Source organism: Zonotrichia albicollis, chromosome 10 (assembly GCF_047830755.1).
Source record: "Zonotrichia albicollis isolate bZonAlb1 chromosome 10, bZonAlb1.hap1, whole genome shotgun sequence".
Lineage (NCBI taxonomy): Eukaryota > Metazoa > Chordata > Aves > Passeriformes > Passerellidae > Zonotrichia > Zonotrichia albicollis.
In genome coordinates, this window is record NC_133828.1 from 24,034,912 (window position 1) to 24,056,740 (window position 21,829).

The 21,829-nt window shown below is 37.0% G+C and overlaps 4 protein-coding genes across 32 annotated transcripts in view; all 4 read left to right on the forward strand.

Annotated features, from left to right (window-relative positions):
• The window catches only part of TTN (titin), a 238,208-nt gene that overhangs the window by 108,128 nt on the left and 108,251 nt on the right, over positions 1-21,829 (forward strand). For 13 of the 29 annotated variants that reach the window (XM_074548385.1, XM_074548386.1, XM_074548390.1 and 10 more), the window contains 3 exons: positions 8,946-9,026; positions 10,394-10,477; positions 10,810-10,932. The exons of 3 other annotated variants lie outside the window; for them this stretch is intronic. In XM_074548385.1, coding sequence (XP_074404486.1) covers positions 8,946-9,026; positions 10,394-10,477; positions 10,810-10,932 — 288 coding nt within the window. The remainder of the gene's footprint in view (positions 1-8,945; positions 9,027-10,393; positions 10,478-10,809; positions 10,933-21,829) is intronic. 13 more of the 29 variants (XM_074548392.1, XM_074548394.1, XM_074548399.1 and 10 more) reach the window with 3 other exon arrangements.
• Positions 478-3,468, forward strand: LOC141730509 (uncharacterized). The gene is made up of 5 exons (XM_074548932.1): positions 478-547; positions 720-845; positions 1,077-1,160; positions 1,385-1,717; positions 2,344-3,468. The coding sequence occupies exons 1-5, from the start codon at positions 478-480 to the stop codon at positions 2,436-2,438; spliced, it is 708 nt and encodes a 235-aa protein (XP_074405033.1). The 3' UTR covers positions 2,439-3,468.
• On the forward strand, positions 10,939-18,648 carry LOC141730448 (uncharacterized). Its single transcript, XM_074548417.1, has 2 exons — positions 10,939-13,470; positions 13,895-18,648. Exons 1-2 carry the CDS (start codon positions 11,592-11,594, stop codon positions 14,029-14,031), a joined length of 2,016 nt encoding a protein of 671 aa, XP_074404518.1. The 5' UTR covers positions 10,939-11,591; the 3' UTR covers positions 14,032-18,648.
• LOC141730452 (uncharacterized) lies at positions 18,793-21,824 on the forward strand. Its single transcript, XM_074548423.1, has 4 exons — positions 18,793-19,567; positions 19,737-19,979; positions 20,199-20,297; positions 20,547-21,824. The coding sequence occupies exons 1-4, from the start codon at positions 19,369-19,371 to the stop codon at positions 20,726-20,728; spliced, it is 723 nt and encodes a 240-aa protein (XP_074404524.1). The 5' UTR covers positions 18,793-19,368; the 3' UTR covers positions 20,729-21,824.

Below are 21,829 nucleotides of genomic sequence, written 5' to 3' on the forward strand. Positions count from 1 at the left end.
TTCCACGTTCACGTTTTTACTGTTCCAAAAGCAATTTTAACATGTGTTTGCAAATTGATATCTTTAAAGAACCAGAGATTCCTAAGAAACCTGTCCCAAAGGAAAAAACACCTGTACCCCCACCTGAGAAACTGGAGCATCCTCCAGCAAAAGGTGCATAAGTTAACAATATGTTGTTATTCAGCGTCTCTGTTTAGTTTGTTTGTTATTTATGTTAGCTTTGTGTCCCTGCTGCATTTCTGTATTGATATCTCAGAGTGCCTGTCAAATTCCTAGCACAAAACAAACTCTGAAACTATTTGGGTTGCTCAAGAAGTCAAGCCCGTGGGTGTGAACTGTCTTGTTTCTGTTTCATCTTTTAAAAATATATTCTGCAGATCAGTTCTTCTTGTGTCTCTTTGTACATGTTTTCTGTTCTCTTTCTCATACTACTGGTGGATGACATTCTTAAAATAAAATGTCTTTAAAGTGCCTGAGATGCCTAAGAAACCCATTCCTGAAGTGAAAGAACCTGTTCCTAAAAAGGTGCCAGCTCCATCAGCCAAAGGTACTGCAGACTGTAAATGCTGTTATGGTTAACTCATAATATTCTTGATCCAAGCTGAGTTTAGCAAGGCACACTTAACTATTTCTGTCCTGTATTGTATTTGTCACTATAGTATTTGTTTGTACATTTCTGCTCTGCTGTTCATAAACTTCTGGCTTTCTGTCCATTTAAAAATTGTGCAAAAGTACACTGAAGTTAGATTTTATCTTTAAAGTACCCAAGGTGCCTAAGAAGGTTGCTCCTGAAGAGAAGGTGCTGGTTGCTCCTGCTGAAAAAGTGGAGGTTCCAGCTGCAAAAGGTATATGTCCTCCTTATAATTAATATTTATGATAGGAATACCCTTGACCACCTTCTTTCTAACTTTTGTCTCTGTTGTACAAGATCTTTGTTTGAATTTATGTTTAAACTCTTCATTTTCAATGTTTGTGTTGTTGAACCATAAAGCTCTGTTTCTTGTGCTTTTTTACTTACATTGCTCTAAGATGATTTGTTGTTTTTAAATTCCTAAACAAAATCTGTATCTTTTAAGTCACGGAGGTGCGTAAAAGAGCTGTGGCAGAGGAGAAAGTGCAAGCTGTTGTGCCCAAACCCAAAGAACCAACACCAACCAAAGGTACAAGTATATTTCCTCTTATTTTTCCCAAAGATTTTTTTCCTCTTCATTCTAAAATCTTTTATCATATATATTTTTTGTCCAAGTCATAGTTTTATAATTTAATGTAACTTGTGCTTGAGCTTGTCATGCATATTCTCTGTTCTATGTCAATTATCTTGTCTAGCTGTAAAAAAAAAAATTAAAATACTTGTCAGGCAGTAACAATAATACTGTTTCTAAAGTGCCTGAAGTATCCAAGAAACTTGTACGGAAAGAAAAAGTCCCTGCTCCTGCACCTGTGGTGGAGAAGTATGAGTATGCCTATGAAGAATATGAGAAGTATGAGACATACGAAAGCTTTGAAGAGTTTGAGAAGATTCAGGAAGCTGAAGAACTTGAGGCGTATGAGGAACCTGAAGAACCTGAGGGGTATAAGGAAATTCTGGAACACGAATATGAAGTGGAGGCTGAGGAGAGAGATGTCTATGAGCAGTATGAGTTTAAGGAGAAGGAAGAGATCTATGAGAAGTATGAGGAGGTATATGAGGAGACTTATGAGACCAAACCAGCTATAGGTAAATCAAGTAATGACTTCTTTGTTCTTATAGTGTGGTGAGTTTTCAGTTGCTGCTTAAGCCTCCTATGGGTGTTTATTTATATTTTGCCTTGTTTGTAGTCCTGTGTGTGTCAGTTGCTGGTGATGATAAATCCATTCAAAGTTTGTCTCTATCCTAGTGCTTCCTTAGCAATTCCCTTCCCTGTAAAATGGGAGGGTTCCCTATCTGACTGCCCAAGAGTGAACTAGCAGATATATAACACAAGCAGAGAAAATGTTAATCTTATTATGTAATTCAGCTTCAACCTGAATTACTTTTTATGCATTAATATTTAATTCTTTTGTCCAGTTCAGGTCCTGTGAGTTATAAAGATATTAGGACTCATGTAGAAACTTCATTCCCATAATTTAAATTTATGATCATGGGATCCCTCACACCAAACAGAAACTGCATTTACATTATACTAAACAGATGTATATTGATATTTCTGATTTTATTACTCAAGAATTCTGAGATGACTGCTCCCTTTTTACTGCATGACTTATGAGGTGGCTCCTCTACAAATGAGTGATTGCTCTGCTTGCTGTCTTTATGTCTGTTTCTTCATAAATAACTTATAATCCATAATGACATATTTTTTAAAGTGCCTGAGTTGCCCAAAAGACCTCTGCCAGAAGAAAAAGTACCTGCTCTTAAAAGAGAAGCTCCACCAGCTAAAGGTACATCATCCATCAGATAAATTTGAAAACACAGCCTTCTCCACTAGTCTCTGAATCCCCAAATCCAGTATTTTGCCTATTCTGATTTGACTTCTGGACTCTTAGCTTTCTTTCACTGTACTGTTAAACATAGATTACTAAAAAAAAATTATTTATTTAAAAAACAAAAATGAAACAAATTACTTCCTTGAGACAAAGTGAATTAAATTAGTACCTTAACTTCTGCCATCACAACTTAAGTGATACTTTAAAGCTAATGGTTAAAACTCTAGTTTCCTGCAGAATCCTAAAAACCTAGAACTCTTTTTAACCTAATGTGCTGGAGTTTGTGCTATCTTAATAGGTATTGTCTGTATCAGGCTTTATGAAACATAAATGTCATGACTAGCAAATGTCAGCGAGTGCTAGAGAAGTTACTGCACTAGTCCAGAGTTCTGTAATTTTCTGTTCATAGCACTAGATTTGCCAGGAATTTGTTTTATGCTAACTTTTATAGTTATTTCTCGTATGAATTGTCAGAATGAAATCAGTGGGAAAAGGTGGATCAGTTTGCTTGTTTGTTTTTACAGAAAAGCTTGGAGTTATTTGATAGGAAATTGCAACCTTACCCTATTCCCAGCTGCCATCAATTACAGCTGATAGCACATGAAACCTAATTGTTAAGGCTTATCCCTATTCAAAATTTATCCAACAACAGCAGTGATTTTCTTTCACTTAATACTGAAACTGGCTGCATTAATCCAAGCAAAACAATCCAGATAGGTGTCTTCTTTTCTACAACATGTATTTATGTATTTAAGAAACATTTTTGTGTTTTACTAAGTTTTCTGACTGTTTGCATTGTTTGCTTTTTGTTTAACTTCTATTCTTACATAATTCTCATATTGCAAACATTCTTTAAAAAACTACCAATGTCTTTAAAGTGCCAGCAATGCCAAAGAAACCTGTTCCAAAAGAGAAAGTACCACCTGCTGCTCCTAAAAAGGAAACGCCTCCACCTGCTAAAGGTATACTTCTCTTCACTGTCCTTGTGAAACATGAGCTCTGATGTCAATCTTTTGTCCTCATTGTTTGTTGAGAAACATGTGCATGTTTTATGTCCTCATGGTGGGTCTTTTTTCATTTGTTTGTCATTGAGTCTTTTTTGCCTGTTGGTTTCAAGTCATTTGTTGAAAACATGTCAGTCACTTAAAAATGTGTGTTCTGTCCTTAATTTGCACATGAAAAAAGTTCAGAAAGAAATAATATCTTTATTTCTTCTGGAAAGGAAGAAGAAAAAGTAATCTTTCAAGAATGTATTTTTTAATATGTTATTCTTCTGTCTAATCTTCAAAATTAACATAAATATTCTTTCAGGAAGGATTTAATTCTTTGATGTTTCAAAAATCTTCCTTGCTAGACTTGCTCTTCTTCTTTTTAACTTCTTTCAAGTAGCTTTGAAAGCCCTAAAAGTAAATTATATCTTAAAGGGCCAGATGATTTCAAAAGACCTGTCCCTGCAGAAAAGAAACCTACACGTACGCCTGAAATAGAAGTTCCACCAATGAAAGGTAAAGGAGCCTTTGATATGAGATTTTATGGAAAGGAAATATTTGTGCCATTTTTTCCCAGCTAACATCACTAAAACTTGTCATGTTTTTTACCCCACTGCAATCTCTAAGTGGAGATTGAAATCTCAGTGATAAATCCCAAACTCTGGGGCAAACATTTCAAATATGTGCTAGACAGTAAATCACTGAATTATGAATGAAAACATGCTGAGGAGGTATTGCTGCTTGCAACAACAGTATGTAAAGCTTCAACGCTTTTCTATTTATAATAGAGTTGTGAATTTAGTTTAAATTGGGGTTTTGATAACAATACTCAGGTCATGATATTGGTGAAGAAGTAACAGGGCAAGAGCCAGTAAGTTAAAGCTATTAAAGCTGTTACAGCAGCCAGAAGTAAGAGCATGACAATGCAGTAAGGAAAGCAAATGGCTCTCTCTTTGAGAGCTGAAACCATAAATTTCTTCATGTAGTTCATTGTTCCAGGATGGCAGTTCTAGAACTGTATCATATTAATTCTTGAAAATTTTCCAAGACCTCAAAACAACATAGTTTTCTGGGTTTATTTCTGTTTGGGATATTAAAAGTTGAAACTTACTTTGAAGTTACTAAAAAAAGCTAATATCTTTGAAGTTCCTGAGTTTCATAAGAGAGCTGTCCTTGAAGAGAAAGTACTCACCATTATCCCTACAGAAGAGGAGCCTCCTTTATATGAAGGTACACCAATGACTCATCTACCAAATAGAGAATTGAAGAGAATTGAAGAGAATATATCAAGTCATGCTCTATATTATTCTGTAAAATATTAGCTAATTTTAATTCATTTTTAAAACTATCAATATCTTTCAGACCATCTATGTCCACAAATTTAGATGTAATGCAGCATTTAAAAAATTTTAGATTTAAAACCTTACACTAAATGTAAAAATGGAGTTTACCATTTTAAAAATGCTATACTTTTTTCCTCGAATTGTGTGAAAAAGATACATAAAGAAAAGAAAAGCGAAGTTTCTGATTCAGGAAGCACTTGAGTAACACTGGAGCAAAGAAATGAACTGAAGCAGAGAGTGGTTTAAGAGCCATCCTGAGCAACACCTAATTTTTGAGTTGCAATGGAGATAGTCAACTCCAAATGAAGACATACGAAATTCAGTTACAAATTCTATCTAATAGACAGAACTAAGAAACTAGAAAATGAAATTAAATACTTCTGTATACATGTATTTTAGTAATTGGGAATGGTAAAGTCATTCAGTGATCAGGCTGAAAGATATTTAAATAACTTATGCTCAAACAGCTCTTTGTCCATATGCATTTCAGCATGCTTTTATTTTGTCTTTCTACTCCTGTCTTGTAACTAATATTAAAATATGTAAAATAAACTAATATCTTTAAAGAACCTGAAGGTTATGGAGAAGTTCCAACAGAAGAAAAGGTGCCTTTTATTACTCCTATTGAACCAGAAGCTCCAGCAGCTAAAGGTAAACCAACTCTTCAAGCAATTTATAAAGCAACACATTCCTACAAATTATTCTTCTTCATCATTCCATCTGTGTGCTAATCTGTTATTTAATGTTATTCTAAAGTTTCTTTAGATGCTATGTGTCTGTTGCTTCTTTGCTACTTACACTTTGTGTACTATAATGTTCTTAAAAAATTTAATATCTTTGAAGTATCTGCAGTGACAAAGAAAACTGTTCCACTTAAGAAAATACCTGCTGCTGTACCTACAGAAGAAGCTCCTCCAGCTAAAGGTACATTACCTCCAAATTTACCCTCTCTAACCTCTTATGAAAGTGAGATACCAAGTCAGAAACCCAATTTGCTTGTTCTCCTTGAACAACACAACTAGATGCTAGAGACACTTTGCAGTTGGTTTTTATTTTTTTCCTATAAGTAGTTACTTAAACAGATTGATACATTCTGCAACAATTTAAAATTTAGGAAGACTAAATTAGACCGAAATTTAGTGGGCAGGAGAGTCAGGGATTACTTTTATATTTTTTGACTTCATGTCTCATGCTCTATTTCTCAAAATACTTTCTCTGACAATATATTAGGAAAAAATCTAAAAGGTTGTGAGAGAAGATTATTTGCAAAAGGATTCTTTATAGTCATATCGAGAGCTTAACTAAAGTCAAGATTAAGGTATGACTTTAAATCAGGACAAAATAGAAAGCCACAAAATTTTTAATAGAAACATAATTTTGTTACATGATTCCAGAATTGAAGAGGTCTATATGTGTTGGAACCCTAAAAATTACCTAATCGAACTGTATTTTTGCCTTGCTTTTATGGGTAATTTTTAAGTTTCTAAAAAGAAAACTCTCTTTAGTGCCAAAAGTCCTTAAACACACACATGCACATGCACTCAAAACCATCCCACCAACAAACAAACAAAACCAGGAAAAACAAACAAAAACCCAAACATAAAAAAACCTCCTACTATCTTTTCAGAGAAGAGCATATTCAGAACCATAAATACTAGGAGTTAGAAAAATAACAGACTCCAGAAGGTGAAGTTAAGTTTTATTCACATCTCAAAACCACATATTTTTCCTTTTGTTCTAGTAGATTTAATTTTTTTTTACAAAATTGTATTACTTATTTCATAATGCAAATTTCTAAAATAAGCCAATATTTTTAAGTTCCTGAAGTACGAAAGAAAGCTGTCCACAAAGAAAAAATACCTCCTGCTGTACCTAAAGAAGAACCTGCACACTTTACAGGTATAAGAAATTTTAAGTTTGATTTGAAGAATAAAAACATGTTTTCGTATATAAATTATTTTGAGAGCATTCTGTTTATCATGAACTTAACAGCTTTGGTTGTTTGCAACAGTAAAAAGTAATTTAAAAATTATTGCCTGTAGTTGTTCTTAAAATTAAGTGCTGCTTGAGATCAGCACAAAAGAGAAAAACATAAAGAAAAAGTGACAGAACTGAGATAGACAGGGCCTATTTCTGCACTCAGGGCATTAGCTCAGTTTAGGGCACATCACACATTTTTCTTCTGACAAACTGCAGAGACCAGGTCAGTGAGGAGTTTTTCATCCCTTATTTGAAAGCATCCTAATTTTGCACATTGATGTAAAATAAACCTGTATGTCTTCAGAGGAGCTTGAATATTTGATTATATTTGTTATTTATCTAACATGTTGTCTTGCTTTCTGAAGATACTCTAAGTTAATTTAAGTGTTTAAACTAATATCTTTCAAGTACATGAAGTTTATGAGGAGATTCACATAGAAGAAGAAATTTCTACTGTTCATAGGAAAGAGGAGGCTCCACCGTCTAGAGGTATATGACTTCTTCATCACCTCTTCCTACAATTTGCTAAGTCTTGAACTCCAGGAAAATTAAATTATTTGTTTGTGTTTCGGTCCTTGTTCAGCATAATTCATATTTGTATTCATTCTTTCAGTACCTTGCTTATATGAAAAATTTGAGATTTTTCATGATGTGTCTTTCTCTGATTAAATTGAACTAATATCTTTAAAGTGCCTGCAGCCATTAGGAAAGCTGTTCCAGAAGAAAAAGTACCTATTGCTGTGCCTAAAAAACCAGAACCTACTCCTGTGCCTCAAAGACCAGAATCTCCACCATCTAAAGGTACTTTGAGAGCCTGGTAGAGCTGAGGTCTTTCCCTGATAAACATCTTTACTTTTTTCTGTTTCTTACACAGTTTCTGATTTAATAGTTCAGGGTCCACATGTCAGATTTGTGGTGTTTATGTTGTATATGTCCCATTTTCTGTTTGTTACGTTGTGTTTAAGTCATAAAATCAAAATCAGTAAATAGCTTTAAAGTGTCTGAATTGCCTAAAAAAAGTATTCCTGAAGACAAACTCTGCCTAAAAAGCCAGAAGCTGCCAAATGTATAGGTCACCAGATTCTTTCATTCTTTTTCTACAACTTTCTTCTGTCCCTTGTACTGTTGCTGTCAAAGGATTTAAAGTTAGTTGAGTTGATCTATTTATTCCACCCAAGAATAGCCCAGAAATTGTACCAGAAGCCAGTGAAAGGGACTAGAAATAAGGAAAGCTCCAGCCATGTTAACACACTGTGAGATTTACAGAACACTTTCACTTTATGGGTACAGCCTCAGAAATTTTATCATACACTAGCAAGAAGTACATCCTATCCCTCTGTTTCACATTGCTCATGTTAAACTTAGGGGTTAATTGATTTCATTTTGAATGGAAATGAAATTTGCACAGAAACCAGCTGTTACAATTCATTCAGGTGTTTTACAAGCCTGTCTGAACTGGCAGTTTGAGTGGCATTAACAACTGTCAAGCAGCAGAGCTTATCCCACCCTAGTCATTATCACATAGCACTGCCAGGCATAGAACTGTTATGTATGACATTTAAAAGGCATTTCATTGAAGTTCAACTTTTGCCATGACTTCTTTAGCTTGTTTTTATCTTTATGGGGAGCATAGCAAATCTAAACCTGCTTGACAACAGATCCCAAGCAAAGTCACTTCCAACTTACTCTTTGCCAGAGGGGTCGAACCATGAAGACTTCTCAGAAGTTGTAACTGTTGTCAAAGCATCCTTATCCATCTACTTGTTTTGTCACATCCTTATATATCAATGTGTTTTGTCTTATGTCTCTGTACTGAATGTTTAATTTTTTGTAATTTAAAAAGCTACACTAATGTCTTTAAAGTGTACAAGGTATCTAAGAAATCAATAAATACTGTTATATCTAAAATACCAAGGGTAACACTACCTAAAGCTTATATGTCAATAATAGTGTCTTTCAGAAGAGGGGATTTTTCTCTTGAGCATTAGAGTTTATAGCAAAACTCGTTTATCAAAATCCAATTAGTGTGTAATCACATAGAAGGCTTTTTGCATGACATCTCTTTTTATATCTTTCCTTCTGATATGCTTCTTGTGATCCTCTTTCTCCTTTACTATGTACATATTTTAAATGATTTATTTTTAAAAAATGAATGCTGTTTTCTTTAAAGTGCCAGAGGTGCCCAAGAAAATTCCAGAAGAGAAAGTGCCCACTGCTGTTCCTAAAAAACCAGAGCCACCACCAGCCAAAGGTATGTTGTGCTACAGAAAACTAAAATTTGGAAGAGGAAAAACACCTCTATCTTGATTGTGCACATTATTTGTGTGATTGCTTGTTTGTGTTTTCCTGTTATTTTCTTTGCCTATATTGTTCTATATATGTTAGTGTGTTTGATATTCTTCTCTTTTGAATCATAGTTCTAATCTGTACCAATGTGTTAGAAATATTGCAGTAGAAATATTGAGCAGAAATGAGATTGACCTTTGAGAACAAAAGCAGAAATCTTAAGAGAAGAGGAGAAAAGGTGGCCTCTGTGATTTGAGATAGTCCTGACTGACAATGAAAAACTAGCCCCAAAGAGAGCATAGAATGAGTGATAGAGATGTCTAATATAGAAGAAAACTTGTGTGTAGAGACAAAAAAATTGATACCAAAAAGTCATCATACATAGAAGAATGTGACAAGGAATACAAAATAGACAATGTCAGTCTCAGTCAAATAGAGATTTGAGAGATGTTTGAATAAAATGGAATAATAAGCCCCAGAAGATTCTGAGGTGTTTCCTGAGGCTTTACAGAGACGTAAAATAAGACAATAAACAAATCAAATCAGATGTTTTATTAAGAACCTTGGCAATTTCTACTGAAAAGTTTTGAACATAACTGTAAAATTCTATATAATAACTGATAATAATCCATTTCCTAAAGGGCCTGAAGGACCCAAGTAGATGTTGAACAAAAAAAATCAAAGTTGCTGTGCCTAAAACCTTAAAAGTTATACTAGCTAAAGATACCTGACGTTATGACAAAAGTACAGAATTTTAAAAAATATATTTTCTTGATTTAACAATATAGAAGACAGTATTCAAGACCTCTGTTAGCATTTTCTTCTGTTGTAAAAAGTTTGTCAAGTGAGAAAATGTATTGAGTGAAGAAAGTAAATCTTTGTAGTTGGTGTTTTCACTAAGAGTGATCTGCTGTTATGCTTTAGTGTTTATGAAATTCTGACAGTATAAAGTCACTGCTATTTTTCGAGTGTCTGAGGTACCAAAGGAACTGGTCCCAGAAGAGGTTTAAGTTAAAGTATCAAAGACACCAGAACATCCAGTCACTAAAATTGTATGCAAGTAAAGAAAACCCCTTAATTTTCTGCAGTACCATTTTAACATAATGGTAATTTACTTTTACTATTGATGTCTTATAAAATTTTTTGTTGTTTCAGTTGTAGTTTTTGCATCTGTAACTCAGTGAGGCAGCAGAGAGAGTTTTCTCTAGGGAAAGGAGAAATCACATATTCACATCCAAAATTTCTCATGCTTTTGAAGTGCCTGAGATTTACTTTTTCTTAATGTCTGAACACTGCAGACATACATAAATAAAATTACTGCTTTTTTTAAAGTGCCTGAGGTGCCCAAGAAAGTGATTTCAGAAGAAAAAATACACATTGAAGTTCCTAAAAAACCAGAACCTCCACCAGCCAAAGGTATATGTTCAACAGTAATAAGACTGCGCACAAACATTTATCTGTTTCTCTAAATATTATGTTTCTTATATTTGTGTTAGTAGCTTTTTTGTATACTTTATATAAGTGTTACAAACTGTGTTGTCTTTTTCCTTTGTGAATAGCTCCTGGTGACAGTGGCTACTAATAGTGTGTGTAAAGCACTATGAAAAAAAAAACAACAACCAAATGGTTTATAAGGGTGGGCTTTTTACTGATGCTGTTAGCCATTTTTTTTTCTTTGGAGTTATTATTGTTCTTTTAATTCCTATTCTTCAAATTCCTGAAATTAAAACAAACAAATATCTTTAAAGAACCCGAGGTGCCGAAGAAAGTTGTTCCAGAAAAGAAAATACCTGTGCAAAAAATACCAGAACCTGTGGTTGTCCCAGAACCAGAGGCTGCACCTGAAGAACCAGAACTCCCACCAAAGGAAGGTAAATCTCAACACTAATAAAATAACAAAAGTAATGTTTTTCCTCTTTTCTTTAACATGTAATTATCCAAGCCTTCTGTTTCCTGAAATTCTAAATTCTGCTTGTTCTAGTTATTTACATATATATGTGAAATAGACACACATGGTTGTTTTTGAAAAAAACTAGTGGCAAATATTGGATGTCTGAAATGCCTGTATGTTATTCTTACTATTATTCTACTTCAGTTCTTCTTACTATTTTTGCATATTCTTGCTATTCTACCTGCTTTTGTTCAAGAAAACCACCACAGCTAATAACTTAAAACTTATAATAGGAGAAGAAAACAAAGTATCCATTCTAGTAGCTAAGAGGAGAAGTTATCAATTTAATTGAAATGCCAGAAGTTCCACCAAGAAAATCTACATGCCATCACTGCTGTTTCTTGAAAGAATCTTCAGCTTATTGCCTGCAGTGCAATTAATATCTTTTGTCCCGTCCATTCTGTTGACAATTATCATGGCTTTTACTTATATCTTAAGTTATATTATTAGTGCATGTGTGTACTTCCGTATGGGAGCGTGAGTTTTGTGAGGCAGAGTGTGTGTATGTACTCTTGAGAGAAAAGCCAAATGTTCTGTATTCATCTTTTAAAAGGCCAGCATAGATGATTGATACTTGATATGTTTTTAATATTTCATCACAACTGTCTTTTTATGTTTTATGGTTGGCTTAATTTTGGTATGATTGTCTGTGCAGCTGTTAAATTTAGAACTAATATCTTTTATGTACATAAAGCAACCAAGACAACTTTGCCAGAAAAGAAAGTACGTGTTCCAGTTCCTCAAGAACCAAAGTCCATTGCAGGACACCCAAAACCAAAGCCTCAAGAGGTGGAACCGCAAAAACCAGAAGTGGCTGGAGTGGCCCGAAAACTAAAGCCTGTAAAGGCAGTACAAAAACTTGAGCATGTTCTGACATCTGAGCAGCCTGAGACTGTTTTGACATACCAAAAATCAGAATCTGTTGTAGCATCCCAAAAAACAGAGTATATTGTGTTGCCTGAGAAACCAGAGTCCGTTGCGGTACCTGAGGAGCCCAAGCCTGATGTAGAGCCCCAGAAACTAAAACATGGTGTGATGCCCCCAAAACAGAAGCCCATTGTGGAATCCCAAAAACTAGCCCAGGTTGTAGTGCTTGAGAAACAAGAGTTTGTTGTGGTACCTGAGGAACTCAAGCATGATGTTGAACCCCAAAAACTAAAATATGGCATGATGCCCCAAGAAGAGAAGCCCATTGTGGAATTCCAAAAAGTAGCACATGTGGAAGTCCTTGAAAAACAAGAGTTTGTTGTGGTACCTGAAGAACCCATGCCTCATGTAGAACCCCAAAAACTAAAATATGGCGTGATGCCCCCAAAACAGAAGCCTGTTGTAGAATCCCAAAAACCAAAGCGTGTTATAGTGCCTGAGAAACCAGAGTCCGTAGCGGTACCTGAGGAACCCAAGCCTGATGTAGAGCCCCAGAAACTAAAACATGTTGTGACGCCCCCAAAACAGAAGCTCATTGTGGAATCCCAAAAACTAGCGCATGTGGTAGCGCTTGAGGAGCCAGAGTTTGTTTTGGTACCTGAGGAACCCAAGCCTGATGTAGAACCCCAAAAACTAAAATATGGCATGATGCCCCAAGAAGAGAAGCCCATTGTGGAATTCCAAAAAGTAGCACATGTGGAAGTGCTTGAAAAACAAGAGTTTGTTGTGGTACCTGAGGAACCCATCCCTCATGTAGAACCCCAAAAACTAAAATATGGCGTGATGCCCCCAAAAGAACAGAAGCCCATTCTGGAATTCCAAAAAGTAGCACATGTAGAAGTGCTTGAAAAGCAAGAGTTTGTTGTGGTACCTGAAGAACCCATGCCTGATGTTCCATCCCAAAAACTAAAATATGGCGTGATGCCCCCAAAACAGAAGCCCATTGTGGAAACCCAAAAACTAGCCCAGGTTGTAGTGCTTGAGCAACAAGAATTTGTTTTGGTACCTGAGGAACCAAAGTCCGATGTTCCACCCCAAAAACTAAAATATGGTGTGAAGCCCCCAGAACAAAAGCCGGTTCTAGAATCCCAGAAACCAGAACCATTTATGGCCCCTGAGGAATATGAGCTCATAGTAGTGTCTGAGAAGTCAGAGACAGTTGAATCAACTCAAAAATCAAAGCGTGTTGTGGTGCCCCCCAAAACAAAACATTTCGTGCAGGCCCAAAAAACAGAGTTTGCGGCAGCTGAAGAAACAGACCTTGCTGCAGATTTCCAGAAGTCAAGGCCTACTGCAGTGTCCAGAAAATCAAAGCCTTTTGTGCCAGAACCTGTCATGGTGTCTGAGGAACCAGAAACTGTTTTAGAACCCCAAAAACTGGAGCCTTCTGCACCTCTTCGAAAACCAAAGCCTGAAGTGGCACCCAAAGAACCAGAGCTGGTTTTGGCACCAGAGGAACCACCACCAGCCAAGGTGGCCGAAAAGGAGCAGCATGTTGCTGCTAAAAAGCGAGCAGCTGCACAGTCTAAAGGTATCTCTTGTGCATAGGATCTCTTTTCCTTCCCTCGAGTATGTTGCTTCACTGCTCATTTTAAAGCTTAATATATGTAACTAATAGGTACTAATATCTTCAAAGGACATGCAATGCCCAAAAAGCTGTCCCAGAAAAGAAAATTTGTCTAGCTGTTCCTGAAAAAAACAAAACCTGCATCAGTCAAAGCTATGTGTTATCATGAATACATGACAATCACACCGAATCTTCTCTTAAGTAATATTTTAACCTCTTTTGTTCTGTCTGTCGTTTTTGATCTGTTTTAAATGATACTCACACTGAGTATGAGTGTGTGCTTAATTATTACTTCAAAACATGTCTGTTGTCCTCTGTGTTTCAGTCTTTGTATTTAATATTGAGTTTTATTGTAACTCTAAAATGAAATGCACTAATATCTTTGAAGTGCCTGAAATGGCTGAGAGGACTGCTCCAGAGAAGAAAGTGCCCCCTGCTCTATCTAAAAAAACAGAAGCTTCACTTCCTAAAGGTACATGTCACCACTATTATCATCATAAAGAAAGGATGTTATTTGCTTTTTAGGGTTATTTGAAATCAATCTCAGTTTAAATTGACGTTTCACTGTATACTCTGATATCAAAAATGTAGGAGAAATGAGCCAAATATGAATTGCTGTGCAGCGGTGTGAAATGTTTTTCTCAACTTAAACCATCCAAACTTTTATTATACTGGGTTTATGTCATATCAAGCAGATATTATCAATTCCTGTTTATCCTCCTACCAAAAAAATGCCAAAATCTTATAGATGCAAGAGAAGGAGTTTGTGAACATTATTAGTAGGGATGGCTTCATTCATGGTTTAGTGGGACTGGGCAGTGTTATATTTACAGTTAGATTTGATGATTCTAAAATTGTTTTCAAACCTTGATGATTCTATGAGGAAAGACAAAATAGACACAAACTAAAGGCTTCAGCAGAGAAGTAGCAGTTTTAGTACATAGAGCAAAATAATCACAAATATCTCTATGTATCTGTATCACAGAGCAGAATATCTTCTTTAAACTGTTATTTCTAATTTGTCTGTATTTAGGTCATACATTAACATTTTCGACTATGGGATTTGCAAAGTTGCTACTTTGTATAAATACCATGAAAGAGCTGTAAACTTACTGTCAGCATGTAAGACAGTGAGCCTTCAAAAAGGCATTTATAAATGAAATACAAAAGAATTACTAAGGACACACTAAACTGAACACACTATCCCTTGATGCAGTGATGCATCATTTAATTTCCTTTAGAACTCCCAAGCTCCGGCCAGAAAAAAACATTCCCTCTGCCATCAGATTCTCTCCATCTGAAATACAAAGGCATTCCTCAAATGAAGTACCATATCAAAGTGATGACACATTTTTTTAAAAAATTGAAATTAATATAAGAGAAAACAGTAATAAGCAACATCTAGTGATTAGAATGAAAGCCAGGGGATGACAGAGTGAAAATATTAGAATTTAAAGAAGAGGGGAAAAATGCAGAGATAGAAAATGATAGGTGAATTCAACCTGAAGTATAAAAATAGTAATAGTAAAGGGGCAAGCAAAAATATGACAATGACTGACTAAACCAGCACAGAAAACAGTCATTTATGAAACATGGCTAGTACATTAGAATTCCACAAATAAATCTCTAATCATGTGTTACTAAGAAGCCAGACATATTTTCTACATTTCCACCCCCGACCAAGAAACAAACACCACACACAGAGTTCCCATCTCCTGTGGGGTGTCTTGGACACCCTGGTCATTCCACGGTTCAGAAGCAAAGCAGAGCTGATGGCTGAATGTGACCGCAGCACTTTCTCAAAAAGGACTCTGTGCATTTACTACTGGTTGCTTTATTGTTACATAGCCATCTGCAGTGCCCACAAAACTAAAATACACTAATATCTTTGAAGTTCCCAAGGTGCCCAAGAAAGGTGCTCTGGAAGAGCCTACACCTGTAACTGTGCCCAAACAGCCAGAACCAGCAGCAGTTCGAGGTACCTGTGGCTTTGTGCATCAGTCCAAATGAGACTGTCCTTATTGTCTTACATGTTATTTCTGATGTCTTTTGTTGTTCTGTTCATTCTGAAATTTCTGCCCTGTGGGGGTTTGTGTGTGTGAACCAGTGAGAGAGAGAGGTTGATGCTGTGAGACCACTTTGATTCCTTTGTGAGTGCATCTCCGGTCTAATGTCACTGTGCATCCTCCTGTTGTGTGTACAAAACTGACTGCTACTAATATCTTTGAAGCGCCCGAGGTGCCCCGGAAGGCTGCTCGTGAGGAAAAACTACCTGTGCCCTCTGCCAAAGCACCAGAGCTTCCAGCACCCAGAGGTACCTGTCCTCATGGATAACCTAACACAGAGTATTCTGAATCCTCTTCTCCTAAGCCTTGTCTACCCTCTCCTGACCTTTCTCTGTTCCCTGACTGGGCCTGTCAAGGCTGTGTGTGCTGGGACAGGGGTGCTGCTGCCTGGTGTGTGAGGGTCTGAGCTGGCTGCTGTGATGTTCTGTGTCTGTGTCCCCTGGCTGTTGTTCCTTCTTGCCATGTCTTCTCAGCTGTGTAAAATGAAATGTACTAATATCTTTGAAGTGCCTGAGATGCCTGCAGCTGAGGTCCTGGAAGAGGAGGAGGAGGTGGAAGCAGCAGAAGAGGTGGCAGCAGTTGCTGAGCCTGGAGAGCCAGAAGTCTCTCCAGCTGAAGGTATAGGGTGGTGTCCTGCAAGAGCCTGCCCTGGCCTGCACAGTGCTGCAGGGCTCAGTGTTCTTTGCCCCCCTGCACTCTGTGGGAGGGCTGAGAGCAGCATTCTGTCATTTTGTGTCTCTGTGTGTCTGCACACTCCCCACAAGAGAGGGTGGGGTTTTCCAGAAACTCCCCTCTCGGTAAGCTCTTACTTGGGCTCTTTGTGGCTTGTCCACCTTAAGCAGGAGTGATTGGCTGAAGAGGACACCCTGGTAGTCAATCAAGTGTTCACTTTCCTCCTTTCCTGCTTTGTCATCTGCCTGTTTCCTGTAAGCTCAGTCAAGTAAATGGGTCTAATTTCTTTAAAGTGCCTGAGGTGATTGAGGTGGAAGAGGCAGAGGAAGAGGTGCCAGTGGTCGTTCCCCCAAAACCTGTGGCTGTGCCCAAGAAACCTGTGCCTGTGCCAAAGAAACCAGAACCTCCTCAAGCTAAAGGTATATCTTCTGGAGAGAGGTGCTTTGTATTTTACTGTATTGATTAATATTTTCATTTGATATCCCTTCTTTTGTGTAAGATTTGTTGTTTGTCCTTGACTCTTAACCTCTCCTGGACCAATCTTTGTGCATGACTAACCAACCAGTCACTAGAGGAACTTTACTGTGCTTAGAAATATCTAAACTCTTTGATTGAGTCTTATGATCTTCCTACTAATTTAACTGTGAAATTAATTAATTAATATCTTTAAAGTGCTCAAGGTGCCCAAGAAAGCTGTCCCACAAGAAAAGGTGCCTGTTGCAGTACCCAAACAACCAGAACCACCACCAGTCAAAGGTACACGTCACTAAAAGTATCATCATTAGAAAAAAAAACCATGTTCTTCTGGACTTTAGTTTAACTAATCTTTTGATGGTGATCAGAGATAGGAGCCTAAGAAATATGAAGTGCAATGTGTAGTGTCAAAAACATGGCAGAAAAACTAGATTTAATTCCTTGAAAAAATATCTCTAGCTTACTGAACATTTAGTAAAGTTTAAGAATTAACATTCACTGACTGTTTAGTTTAAACAGAATAGCTTGTTTTTCTGAAGAGCAGCCTGAAAATAAGTCTTTAAGTTTAAAAAGCAAAACATTGCATCCCTGAAGCTTCTAATAGATGACAGCAGCAGAATAAGTTCTCTACCTCTTTAAAAGTAAGATAATGCAAATGTACATGAGGAATTTTTGCTAGCAAAGGACTGGATATATCTAGTGATTTTCTTATTAACACATTAATAGAATCAATAAAAAAAGAGATGAGTACAAGAAGTATATCCATTTCTACAGTAGAATTAAAATGAATGAAACTGTGGAACATAGAAAGTTAAGAGGAGGTGTAAAGAATGGAAATAATTGATAGGGGGAAAAAATATGATGATGATAAATCAAATTCTATTTCCTAAAAAACATGTTACAATGACAAAGTAGTCATGAATTATATTGGCTGATACACAAATTCATTAGGATTCCACAAATAAATCTCTGATCATTTGTTACTAAGAAGCCAGACATATTTTCTACATTTCCACCCCCGACCAAGAAACAAACACCACACACAGAGTTCCCATCTCCTGTGGGGTGTCTTGGACACCCTGGTCATTCCACGGTTCAGAAGCAAAGCAGAGCTGATGGCTGAATGTGACCACAGCACTTTCTCAAAAAGGACTCTGTGCATTTACTACTGGTTGCTTTATTGTTACATAGCCATCTGCAGTGCCCACAAAACTAAAATACACTAATATCTTTGAAGTTCCCAAGGTGCCCAAGAAAGGTGCTCTGGAAGAGCCTACACCTGTAACTGTGCCCAAACAGCCAGAACCAGCAGCAGTTCGAGGTACCTGTGGCTTTGTGCATCAGTCCAAATGAGACTGTCCTTATTGTCTTACATGTTATTTCTGATGTCTCTTGTTGTTCTGTCCATTGGTGATTTCCTGAAATTTCCACATTCTGAGCTGTATATCAGTTAGGAATTTGAAAATTTAGCATTTTGTATAAACAACTCAAAATGTATTTTGATTTTACTATATATGGGTGTCTTATTCTGAATCAGTAGATATTAAAACTTTTAACAATTAATCTTAAGTTAATAATAAGAATAATTTTAGCAATTAATCATAAGTTTTTCATATGACTGCCTAAATTGTTATCTTAAATAGGCAAGTCTGTGTGACTCTTCTGGCAGACTCAGGTAGTGCATATAATAGACATAAATCTTTTGAAGCAAAAACCCAGCTTTTACTCAGCAATGCTCAAATGCAATAAGAAGTGACCGTACAGAAAGTGTCAAAGAAATTGCTGACCCTTTTAGGGTTTATAATAAAAAAGAATCATTATAAAATTCATTGCACTGTACAGGCTGTTGAAGTTGCTACAGTGAAATGAAAATTGAAGCAAGACATGTACTTGGGACAAGGAAATCAGTCAAAAAAAAAAAAAGAGAAAAGCATAAGCAAAGAATGGATATACAGAAGGACAAAAATAGGGAAAAATGAGAAAAAGCTGTATTCCTCATCCTGTCAGTGCCCAAAGTGCTGAATGTAAAGCACCAGCAGGTTCATGAAGAATGGTGACAGATAAATCGTGGGCTGAGGTTGCCCCTAGAAAAAAGACAGATCCCAGCAGGGCTGAGAATGAAAGGCTCTCCTCCAAGAGAGGAAAAGCTGCTAAGTACTCTAATTCACACCTCACCCTCAAGCCTATGCATAGCCAGCAGTTTTCTCTGAGAACCAACCTGGCATCACTACTCTGTGCCTGTGCCCTGGGGGGGTTTGTGTGTGTGAGCCAGTGAGAGAGAGAGGTTGATGCTGTGAGACCACTTTGGTTCCTTTGTGAGTGCATCTCCGGTCTAATGTCACTGTGCATCCTCCTGTTGTGTGTACAAAACTGACTGCTACTAATATCTTTGAAGTGCCCGAGGTGCCCCGGAAGGCTGCTCGTGAGGAAAAACTACCTGTGCCCTCTGCCAAAGCACCAGAGCTTCCAGCACCCAGAGGTACCTGTCCTCATGGATAACCTAACACAGAGTATTCTGAATCCTCTTCTCCTAAACCTTGTCTACCCTCTCCTGACCTTTCTCTGTTCCCTGACTGGGCCTGTCAAGGCTGTGTGTGCTGGGACAGGGGTGCTGCTGCCTGGTGTGTGAGGGTCTGAGCTGGCTGCTGTGATGTTCTGTGTCTGTGTCCCCTGGCTGTTGTTCCTTCTTGCCATGTCTTCTCAGCTGTGTGAAATGAAATGTACTAATATCTTTGAAGTGCCTGAGATGCCTGCAGCTGAGGTCCTGGAAGAGGAGGAGGAGGTGGAAGCAGCAGAAGAGGTGGCAGCAGTTGCTGAGCCTGGAGAGCCAGAAGTCTCTCCAGCTGAAGGTATAGGGTGGTGTCCTGCAAGAGCCTGCCCTGGCCTGCACAGTGCTGCAGGGCTCAGTGTTCTTTGCCCCCCTGCACTCTGTGGGAGGGCCGAGAGCAGCATTCTGTCATTTTGTCTGTGTGCATAACATTAAGCTCAGTCAGCTAAACAGATCTAATATCTCTAAAGTGCCTGAGGTGATTGAGGAGGAAGAGGCAGAAGAGGAGGTGCCAGTGGTTATTCCTCCAAAGCCTGTGGCTGTACCAAAGAAACCTGTGGCTGTACCAAAGAAACCTGTGGCTGTGCCAGAGAAACCTGTGGCTGTGCCCAAGAAACCTGTGGCTGTGCCCAAGAAACCAGAGCCTGTTGCTGTGCCAAAAGTACCAGAACCTGTGCCTGTCCTTAAAAAACATAAAGTTCCTGCAGTTAAAGGTACATATATCAGTGACTGAACATCTCCTTATCTCTCTTCTCTGAATACCTTTCCCCTTGTTTCACTGATACATTCCCAGATGAATAATCTGCTGCTTAAATTTATTATTCTTCATGTATTGTACGCTCTCCTCTTTTTAGTCATTGCACTTTTCACTGTTATTTGTATATATGTATCTTAATATTCAAAAAAATGAAAATTTACTAATATCTTTAAAGAAACTGAAGTGCAACAGAGAACTGTCCCAGAAGAGAAAGTGCCTCTTACAACACCTAAAAAGCCACAATTAGAAAAACCAGAGCTTCCTCCAACCAAAGGTACATATGCCAGCAGGCATCTCCTGAGAATAAATACTTTCTATACTCTCTTCTTTCTTTATTCATAACTGAGTCTATAAAATTTGTCAGTTAAATGTGGCCTGTCTTGAGAAAGACTGGTGCACAGTCTTTCATGGTTATGGCCACTGTTACTGTGATTTTTTGTGTGCTAGATGTTCTTGTCTTTTTATGTTTCATATGTACATTTATGTACACAAACATTAAAGAAACCTAATATTTTTTTTTAAGTGGCTGAGGTACCCAAGAAACCTGTCTCAGAGGAGAAAGTACCTGTTCCTATTCCTAAAATACCTGAATCACTCCCAAGTGAAGGTTTGTGCCACCCTAGATTTTATCTAAGAACAATCCTTTGTCCCGTTCTTCTGAGTATAAGCTTTAACATAGCTATTTTCCTTTTTCTCCCAATGTGATGTTTGTAAGTTGTCCACATCATATTTTAGATTGTACTAGTCAATATTTCTTGCATCTGTTAGTATATCTTCATATTTGGAAGTAAAATATATGCTCCTGCACAGGATATGTCTCTTTCAAAGATAATATGAAGTTTCCACTAAATTCCACTAATTCTCTCAAAAATTATTATTTATGTTGCTGCTATAATCTTGAATTGATTGAGAGCATTGACATTTTTATTCTTTCCTGTTATGATAACTCATCCAAAAATTTGATGTCTAGCTTATATTGTATACATAAAAAATTCTGTCCTTCATACAAGCTTCACATATGCTTAGAAAGAAAGTGGTTTTCAAAATCTTGCATTAACTGCAAAGGTAACAGATAGAATGATTACTTATCGTAATGTGTATTTGTCTGTGTCTCTTGAAGTAGATTTTAGTTATATCTGTATGACTGTTCATGTGAAACAATCTTATTATTGAAAACTTACACCAGTTGTCAATATTCTTTAAAGAATATGAAATCATAAAGGAGATTGAGCCTGAAGAAGCAGAAGAAATTCCAGTTGTAGAAGTTGAAGAAGCCTTACCAGTTGAAGGTATACAAAGTACTTCCCTAGAGGCTGCCACACATCTTTCTTTCATCATCATCATCATCATCATCATCATCATCATCATGCGCAGATTTTTCTTGCTCTCTCCTTTTTCACACATGTGCCTGTGTCTTGTAGGTCACCTCTACATTGTAGGTCTTTCTGTGATTCTTCCATTGTTGTGTTCTGGAAATTATTTCTGATCATTTAACTCTAAGTACAACCTGAAGATTATTTTAAATGCTTTCATTTTGTTTCTTGTCCACAAGAGTCTTCCCATCATTTGGTTTTCTACTTTTGTTCTCATGTTACTAAAATGCTTTTTGAAGTCAGCTTGGGTATTTGTATTGTGTGCATGCCTCAAAGCAGTAACCTAAGGCTCTTTCATGCTCCCATTTAATTCAATGACATTTTTTCACTGGCTTCACTGAAAATGGAAAATGGTGGTCTTTAGGGTTGCACTGCTCTTCTCATAACCACCATCATAGGAAATTTATTCTAAATCTACCTAATGTTATTTAAA

Coding starts and splice junctions, on each gene's coding strand:
- LOC141730509 (XM_074548932.1), top strand. CDS start 478: ATGCCTAAGAAACCCATTCCTGAAGTGAAAGAACCTGTTCCTAAAAAG. Junction 846..1,076: donor GGAGGTTCCAGCTGCAAAAG/GTATATGTCCTC, acceptor GTATCTTTTAAG/TCACGGAGGTGCGTAAAAGA. Junction 1,718..2,343: donor TGAGACCAAACCAGCTATAG/GTAAATCAAGTA, acceptor TATTTTTTAAAG/TGCCTGAGTTGCCCAAAAGA.
- LOC141730452 (XM_074548423.1), top strand. CDS start 19,369: ATGTTCTGTGTCTGTGTCCCCTGGCTGTTGTTCCTTCTTGCCATGTCT. Junction 19,568..19,736: donor AGAAGTCTCTCCAGCTGAAG/GTATAGGGTGGT, acceptor ATATCTCTAAAG/TGCCTGAGGTGATTGAGGAG. Junction 20,298..20,546: donor AGAGCTTCCTCCAACCAAAG/GTACATATGCCA, acceptor TTTTTTTTTAAG/TGGCTGAGGTACCCAAGAAA.
- LOC141730448 (XM_074548417.1), top strand. CDS start 11,592: ATGTTTTTAATATTTCATCACAACTGTCTTTTTATGTTTTATGGTTGG. Junction 13,471..13,894: donor AGCAGCTGCACAGTCTAAAG/GTATCTCTTGTG, acceptor ATATCTTTGAAG/TGCCTGAAATGGCTGAGAGG.